This window comes from Rattus rattus, chromosome 2 (assembly GCF_011064425.1).
Source record: "Rattus rattus isolate New Zealand chromosome 2, Rrattus_CSIRO_v1, whole genome shotgun sequence".
In the NCBI taxonomy this organism is placed as follows: domain Eukaryota; kingdom Metazoa; phylum Chordata; class Mammalia; order Rodentia; family Muridae; genus Rattus; species Rattus rattus.
The window spans coordinates 103,048,932-103,058,642 of NC_046155.1; the positions used below are offsets into that span (position 1 = coordinate 103,048,932).

Genomic DNA, 9,711 nt, shown 5'->3' on the forward strand with positions numbered 1-9,711 from the left:
ATGAAAGAGGAAAAATTATAAAGAAATTGAAGCATCAGAATAAAACACCTATTTTATCTTTTATGAAGTAGCATGCAAATCCACTATTTAAAACACTTAGAGCAGATTGTTGACTTAGCTTCCTCTTGGAAAGTGACTGTTCCTTTCGCACATGTTCCTGGGTTAGTTTGTGGTAGTAGTCTGTGGTGTCTCATATAATTATGTGCTAGTCCTTTTCTTTTCCTTGGACTTGTAATAACAATTTCTTTACACGGTCATAGATTTGTTTGGTTCTCACCCCATATATGACAGGATTGAGCATTGGTGGCACTACAACATAAAGGTTGGCCAGAAGTATGTGTATATAGCGAGGCACATTCCTACCAAAGCGGTGAGTCATGAAGGAAAAGAGGGCTGGTGTGTAGAAGGCAAGGATGACACAGACATGAGAACCACAAGTGCTGAGGGACTTAAGCCGGGCTTCCAGAGAAGGGAGATGAAACACAATACGTAATATTTGTATGTAAGATAGAGCAATTGCTACTATGTCAAACAGTAGATTGCATATGGCACACAAGCCATAAATTACATTGGCTTTGACACTGGCACAAGACAGACGTGCAAGACCCATGTGCTCACAGTATGTATGGGGAATGATGTGATGCCCACAGAAAGGCAGTCTCAAAATTAGAAATATAAATGGAATAACAAAGATAATTGCCCTCACTAGCACAACAATGCCGATTATAGAAACCACCTTGTTGGTGAGAATGGTGCTGTACCGAAGTGGGATACAGATGGCCACATAGCGGTCATAAGCCATTGCCAAGAGGACTGATGACTCCATAAGTGTGAATTTGTGGATGAAAAACATCTGTATAAGGCAGTCTTCAAAGAGTATCTCTCTGAGATTAAGCCAGAAGATCCCAAGCATCTTGGGGATGGTTGCTGTTGAGAGACCCAAATCAATGGCAGCCAACATAGCCAGAAAGTAGAACATGGGCTGGTGGAGGCTGCTCTCAGTTTTGATCACAGACAATATGGTTAAGTTTCCTAAGAGAGCAATCATGTATACAACACAGAAAGGAAATCCAATCCAGATGTGAATAGACTCTAGTCCTGGGATTCCCAGCAACAAGAAAGTGGAAGGGTGAAACTGAGTGTCGTTGGGAAGGGTCATCCTATAGGAGAATGCTTGAATCAGTCCAGAATTGCATGTTCATTTAAGTGGCAGATCTCTGGGTAAATTTTTGAACCTGGAGACCTGGTACTATTTAAAGTGATGAGATATAGTGTACACATGTTCTTCTGGAAGCCATCATATCAATTTCAAATGCAACGCATACCACAAGGCATAGTCTTGGAGGCCACTACACATGATACAGTAATTAAAAGTAAAACATTGTGTTAAATCTATTGCACAATCATCCTTTCAGACATCAGTAACCTTATAACTAATCTTTAGAAATTATTTTACACTAGTACTGCCTTTTGTGAGTACTTTTCTATTTTGACCATCTTTAATAAGAGAGTATTCTTGTGTATTGATGCATTTAGGCTTCAACTAGCACCCTGAACATAGTACTGGAAATTAGTTCAGTTGACCAAATGATAGTACTGTGATGGTAGGTCAAGATTGTCAGATTGACTGTGTTAAAAAACACCCAAGAGATTACTAAACTCACTTCTGGGTGACTTTATGTTAATCTCCAGACACTAGTAAATCAAAACAAGTGAAAAAGTAAAAGTTATAATCTATTGGTACATTACAATTATTTTTTAATTAATTTTTATACAATATAGTCGATCATGTTTTTCACCTCATCTTTCTCCTCCTAGATCAGTCCTACCACATAACCCAGCCTACTTTTGTTCTTTCTCCCCAATTCTATCTGTCTGTCTGTCTGTCTGTCTGTGTGTCATCTATTTACCTACTTACCTAGGATATATATGTTTTTTTTTACTTGTCTAGTTTACATACTAACCACTCAACTCATCTCTCCAGCCGAACTACTATTTCTTGAGACTAGAAGAGTATGATGATATTAAGTGCTTTGGAGTATGAAGTCTGCATCAGAATGAGTTTCATAAAATAGAATTCTGAGTAATTCAATCTATTTTTTGAAAATAATAAGAGCAAGTATTGTTACTTTCCACAATTTAAAGTCTCTATGTGTCTCTTGATATGGACAATAGAGAGTAATTAAGGCAAATAAACTTTTAAACTATTATTTTTAGAATAGGTAATGCTTTCAAAATCAGCTTAAACAATATGCCGATGATATGCTATCATTCACTAGACACCAAGCAGAATTACCTTTCTAAAATGCTATGGCTAGCACCTTCTGGTAGTGTTACATAGTTTTCATTATCCATGCCACTATTCCTTTCCAAAGCTTCATCTTCAGTTTCTACCTCTGGAATGCCCCTTGTTTCTTCACCTTTTTCCCTTTAATTGTCTGCAAGCTGAAAAATTAGAGACTCACCAGGCTGAGCTCCAGGACGGAATCTTGCCTTGGTTATATGTTATTCTGGCCTGCTTTTATCAGAGCTTTACAATTTTCCAGGAAGAACCTTTCATTACTGCCATTTCCCTTAGAGCCAGTGTTGTATAAAAAGAAACAAGGAAAAAAAAAACCAGGTCCCTGTGGAGTTTAGCTCTTGTTCTTGCTTGTTCTTTGAAGATAATTGTAGCTTTGGAGCAAACCAAAAAAGAAATTAAGTTTTGGTGTGAGTGCCTTTCAAATGTCTGTGAATCTCTTCTCTCCTACACTAGTAGCTTTCTTGGAACTTATTTCTATAATTCCATACTGTTGTTTCCATCCTGTATCAAAGAGAAGATTTTCCATTCTAGAAATTCACATTCATGAAAGAGGTTGCTTTTTCTTATTAACTTAGAAAAAAGTGTAATGAAAAAATGGCAAAGTAAGATTATGAGATATATAACATGGACGAGCAGTATATGTAAACCATCTAATATTTACCTAGTAGTTTTGCAATGCCTTACAAATTGTCTATTTGTACATTTGTGTATTTGTATAAAACTCTGTGTTTCTTTCTTAATAGCCTCAGTGGGAAGATACTGAGAGACAAGAAATCCTGTCACTAGGGCACCATTGAAGAGGGTTTTGCACATTTCCTTGTAAGCAGACTCAGAAAAGAATATTTTATGAAATAAACTTTGCTGTTGCTTATAAATTGTGTTTCAAGGAAGCATGTCTCTCTCTGGTATGAGTACCAAGAAAGGAGAGGCCAGATGATAACTAGAGTATGATAAATAGTTTGAAGGACTTGATCAATCAAAATACACACACACATACACACACAAACACATCTTATAAAGTCCTAGTTTGTTGCATTAAGTACATTGTTTCTCAGCTCAGGAAAGTATTTCTTATATAGCTTTAAAACTTTTGTCCAGCTGAACCTCTCTATTTTTGTCCATAATGTAATTAATCATAAAAAAGCAACACTTCTATAAAACGTTTTTTTTAATTTCATCAAACTTCATTTCATTAATCTAAATTGATGACTTCTGTGATGTCAATCACTACCTGTATATGGCACAGGAATAAACATTCTCCATCTAGTCTTTTGCAGTCAGTCTTTGCTTAGACTCTGAAAAGCTTATTTTGTGCACTCTAAAAGAAGTCTAGAATTTACTTGAAGAGCTGTGATGAGCATGTAGACATATTGGGACAATGTTTTTCTTTACCAATTTTAGAAATTTTGTTTTTGAGTCCTCTCCCCTCTCCCTCCCCTCCTCTCCCTGTGTGTGTGTGTGTGTGTGTGTGTGTGTGTGTGTGTGTGTGTTTATCAGAGTGCAATGTGTACAGAGGCTCTAGAAAAAGATGTTAGAACCCTTAAAACTGGAGTTTCAGGTGGTTGTGAGCTGCCTGTTGGATGCTTGCAACTAAGGGCTAGCATCTGAACATCTATCATCATCATCACCCACTTTTAAATTATAAAGTAGAGTGAGAGACAACTGTAATAAGCATATGCTGTATGAAAAATGATCTATTTTCAATAAAAGGGGAAAAGAAGAAAAAATAAAATAAAATACATAAAAGTAACTTCTATTTGCGGGGTGTAATTGTTGTGTTAGTGGCTTACAGCTGAATAAATACACCCTTTCATCTTCTTTCTGAACTCTGGCTGACTGGTTCAATCCAGCTGTTCTGGCTCAAACTCCTTTCCAAGCTGACTGATTAAATCTGGCTTTTCAGCTTGTGACTGAATTTTTATTCTTGGCTTCAAAGTAACTCTGCCAATTTGTTATAATCTTTTGGCTCCTTCTCATTCTCTGGCTTCAACTGCCTCTGCTGACCTGCATTGAATTGCATGAGTTCAGGAATGAACTCAACTCCATTGCGTTGTACTCAGTGCACTGACTCCCAACTTACTCATTCTCTCTCCCAGAGCTGCTCTTACAAAAACTCTTTTCCTCGTGCTATTTTCGTGAAAGTTGAGCATAATCCTAGCTCTGACTCATTGTGTCAAACTTTTCTCTGATACATTACTTTGTCCCTTAATTAGATATCATTTTCAAACATGAGTGTGTCCTTCTACAAACTAATTTTACCTTAAAGGTATATACTAATGGCATGTCTGTATCCTAGTCAGAGATGTTAAAGGTGTGTGGAATGTCTAAATTCCAGCCAGATCATGCAGATCTAGGTATTTGGATGCATTCCTTTGCCAGAGCAACCAAGTGGCTGGGTTTAATATCCTCCAGAAATATATTTATTTTTAGTTAAATATTAGACATATTGTACTTTCAAACTTCTATGACCAAAAAACCTGGATAACTGTGATAGACATTTCTCTGATGTAGTCTCTGGTTTCTTTTGATTACAGAAGAATGTTGTTTTATTACAGTGAATGTGATGTATTGGCCTATGCTGTTCTTTGGTATAACAATCATGGAATGATGACTTCACATAACACTACTCACATAGAAGACCTCATACCAATAATCTCCAAACTATTCCACAAAATAGAAGAAACACTACCAAATTCCTTCTTATACCTAAACCACACAAAGACCCAACAAAGAAAGATAACTTCAGAACAATTTCCCTTATGAACATTGACCCAAAAATACTCAATAAAATTCTCGCAAACCAAATCCAAGAACACATCAAAACGAACATCCATCCTGATCAAGTAGAGTTCATCCCATGGATGCGGGGATGGTTCAAAATACTGAAATCAATGTAATCCACTACATAACAAATTCAAAGGAAAAAAAAAGAATGATTGTCTCATTAAATGCTGAGAAAGCATTTGCCAAAATCAACACCCTTTCATGTTAAAATTCTTAGAAAGATCAGGAATTCAAGGCCCATACCTAAAGATAGTAAAACCAATATATAGCAAACCAGTAGGCAACATCAAACTAAATGGAGAAGAACTTGAAGCAATCCCACTAAAAAGAGGGACTAGACAAGACTGCCCACTCTTTCCCTACTTATTCAATATAGTACTAGAAGTCCTAGCCAGAGAAATCAGACAACAAAAGAAGGTCAAAGGGATACAAATTGGAAAGAAAGAAGTCAAAATATCAATATTTGCAGATGATATCATAGTGTACTTAAGTGATCCCAAAAAGTTCTACCAAAGAACTACTAAGCCTAATAAACAACTTTAGCAAAGTAGATGAGTATAAAATTCAAACAAGTCAGTAGCCTTCTTCTACTCAAAGGATAAACATGCTGAAAAAGAAATTAGGGAAATGATACTCCTCAAAATAGTCACAAATAAAAAGTCTCAGTGCGACTTTAACCAAGCAAATGAAAAATCTGTATGACAAAAATTTCAAGTCTCTGACAAAAGAAATTGAAGATCTCAGTAGATGGATAGATCTCTCATGCTCATGGATTGGCAGGATTAAGATTTTGTAAAAATGGCCTTCTTGCCACAAGCAATCTATAGATTCAATGCAATCTCCATCAAAAATTCAACTCTATTCTTCATAGAGTTAGAAAGAGCAATTTGCAAATTCATTTGGAATAACAAAAAACCTAGGATAGGGCAAACTATCCTCAACCATAAAAGAACTTCTGTGGGGATCGCCATCCCTGACCTCAAGCTGTATTACAGAGCAATAGTAATTAAAAACTGTATGGTATTGGTACAGAGACAGACAGAATAATGGAATAAAATTGAATACCCAGAAATTAACCCACACACCTATGGTCACCTGGTCTTTGACATAGGAGCTAAAACCATACTGTGGAAAAAAAGAGCATTTTCAACATATGGAGCTCGTTCAATTTGAAGTCAACATGTAGAAAAGTGCAAATCGATCCATTCTTGTAGCCCTGTACAAAGCACAAGGCTAAGTGGATCAGTGATCTCCACATCAAACCTGATACACTCAAACTAATAGAAGAAAAAGTAGGGAAGAGCCTCGAACACATGGGCACCAGGGAAAATGTCCTAAACAGAACATCAGTGGCTTATGCTCTAAGATCAAGAATCAACAAATGCAACTTCATAAAATTACAAAGCTTCTGTAAGGCAAAGGACACTATCATTAGGAAAAAACGGCAACCAACAGATTAGGAAAAGATCTTTACCAATCCTACATCTGATAGAGAGCTTATATCCAAAATATACAAAGAAGTCAAGAAGTTAGACTCCAGAGAGCTAAATAACCCTATTAAAGATGGGATACAGAGCTAAATGGAGAATTCTTAGCTGAGGAATATCAAATGGTTAAGAAGTACCAAAAGAAATGATCAACATCCCTAGTCATCAGGGAATTGCAAATCAAAGCAACCCTGAGATTCCACCTCACACCAGTCAGAATGGCTAAGACCAAAAACTCAGGTGACAACAGATGCTGATGAGGATGTGGAGAAAGAGAAACACTCTTCCATTGTTGGTGGGATTGCAAGCTGGTACAAACATTCTGGAAGTCGGTCTGGAGGTTCCTCAGAAAATTGGATATTGTACTCCCTGAGGACCCAGCTATACCACTCCTGGGCATATACCCAAAAGATGCTCCAACACACAACAAGGACTCATGCTCTACTATATTCACAGCATCCTTATTTATAATAGCCAGAAAGTGCAAAGAACCCAGATGCCCTTCAACAGAGGAATGGATACAGAAAACATGGTTTAACTACAAAATGGAGTACTACTCAGCTATCAAAAACAATGACATCATGAAATTAATAGGCAAATGGATGGAACTAGAAAATATCATCCTGAGTGATGTAACTCAATCACACAAAAAAAAACCAAAAACCAAAAAACAACAACAAACGCACGTGGTCTGCACTCCCTGATAAGTGGATATTAGCCCAAAAGCTCAGATTACCCCATGATACAATCCATAGACCACATGAAGCTCAAGAAGAAGGATGACCAAAGTTCAGATCCTTCAGTCCTTCTTAGAAGGGGGAACAAAAATATTAATTGGAGAAAATAAGGAGACAAAGTTTGGAGCATAGACTGAACCAAAGACCGTTCAGAGACTGCTCCAGCTAGTGATTCAGCCCATAAATATACAGCCAACAAACCAGACAATATTGTTGATGCCAAGAATTTGCATGCTGACAGGAGCCTGATAGAGCTGTCTTTTGAGAGGCTCTGCCAGAGCAAGACAAATACAGAGGCAGATGCTCACAGCCAACCATTGAACTGAGATTGGGATCCTCATTAGAGGAGTTAGAGAAAGGATTGAAGGAACTGAAGGGGTTTGCAACACCATAAGAACAACAATACCAACCAAGCAGAGCATCCAGGGACTAAACCACTAACCAAAGACTACACATGGACAGACCCATGACCCCAGCTGCTTATATAGCAGAGGATGGCCCTGTTGGGAGCCAGTGGGAGAAGAAGGCCTTGGTCCTGCCAAGGGTGGACTCTCCCCGTGTAAAGGAAGGTCATGGTGGTGAGGCAGGAAGGGGTGGGTGGATGACTGGGGGAACCCACTCATAGAAGAAGGGGTAGGGAGATGTGATAGGGAATTTATGGATGGGAATCTGGAAAGGGGATAACATTTGAAATTTAAATTAAAAAATCCAATTAAAAAAGAATATGGTGATTTAAATAAAGCATACACATCCTCCCTGATAATGATATCTTCTAAGAAGTTACAAATTCCTTTATCTCCTATGCAACAAAATTTCCAGGGTTTACTGGAAGAATATACCTAATTTTAGTGACTAAATTTATCAATGTCTCTTGATAAAAACCCAAACCTCTGTAATAATTTTTATTAGTAAGAAAGACTGTGATTTAGACTCACATATTTTTTTATTTTCTCTCATCCTTTAAAAATTATATAGGATGCAATGTTCCTGTCCAAAGGAAAGAAACAGACAAAATGTGAAACAGAGGCTGAAGGAAAGACCATCCAGACACTGACCCACCTAGATCCATCCCGTCTGCAGATGCCAAACCCTTATACTATTTCTGTTGCCAAGAAGCTCTTGCTAACAGGAATCTGGTATAGCTTTCCCTGGGAGGTTTTTACAAGCACCTGACCAATACAGGTGCAGATACTCACAGTTAACCATTGGATTGTGCTTGTGGACCCCAGTGGCAGAGTTAGGGGAAAGACCAATGGAGATGAAGAGGATTGAAACCTCATAGGAAGAACAATACCAACTAACCAAACCACCTAGAACTCCCAGAGACTAAACTACCAACCAAAGAGTATAGACAGAGGTATCCATGGCTCTGGATACATATGTAGGAGAGGATGGCCTTATCTGACATCAATGGGAGGGGAGGCCCTTGGTCCTGTGGAGTTCTGATGGCCCAGTGTAGGGGGATGATAGAGTGGTGAAGCAGGAGTTGATAAGTGGATGGAGACGCACCTTCACAAAGGAAAAGGGGGAAGAGGGGAGAAAATGTCATGAGGCTTTTGGAAGGATGGCAGAGAATGGAAAAACAAAATGGCATATCTATAAAAAATTGTAGAAAATGGGACAAATAATAAAACATTTAGAAGGGATTTTAACACACACACACACACACACATACCCATTAAGCAAATATTAAAATATGTAATTGTGTAATGTAGTAAACAACAAGAAACTTGTTAATATGATTACTATAAATAAAAAACCACAGATGCCACATGTCATTACCATTTTAAGATCCCCCTATTCTCATTCTCACTTAGATTTGTATCACATCCTATAAATTTTGATGAATGATTTCAGTTGTGGAAATAAATATTTTGGTATTTAATTCTACTTGAGATTGCAGCAATCCCATAACTCTTTACTGTAATTAATGATGTTATTAAGAAAAGTGTGCACTTGGTACATAATACGTGATGACATGTAAGATATATAAATATATTTCCTGGGTAACACTCTTATGGAGACAAATGCACACAGCATGCTACAAATGTTAAAAAAACAACCTCAACCCTAACATTATGATATGGACATGAAAACTAGTCTAGATCTTGCAAGTTGTGGAGAGTGAATGGGTATGGAGGGCTAGGCATATTCAGTGTATATAAGATGTTGAATAACAAAAGCCTGTGTAGAGACAGTATTTTTATGGAGTTGAATGCCACAGAATTTCAACTGTAGTCATCTGGAATCGATGAGATATCCAAGTCCTGAAATGTTTATACTCTTTTGGAGTAAAACAGTAATATTTTATAATATCTGGTAAATTCTCAACTTCATAGCCAAGTCTATAAATTATATGCACTGGCACACACACAATCAATATGAATTTCATAACTATTAA

The 9,711-nt window shown here is 37.3% G+C and overlaps 1 protein-coding gene across 1 annotated transcript; it reads right to left on the bottom strand.

Annotated features, from left to right (window-relative positions):
- Positions 1 to 205: 205 nt before the first annotated feature.
- On the bottom strand, positions 206 to 1,159 carry LOC116894076 (olfactory receptor 52E2). The gene has a single exon (XM_032895799.1). The coding sequence runs from the start codon at positions 1,157 to 1,159 to the stop codon at positions 206 to 208; it is 954 nt and encodes a 317-aa protein (XP_032751690.1).
- Positions 1,160 to 9,711: the final 8,552 nt, after the last annotated feature.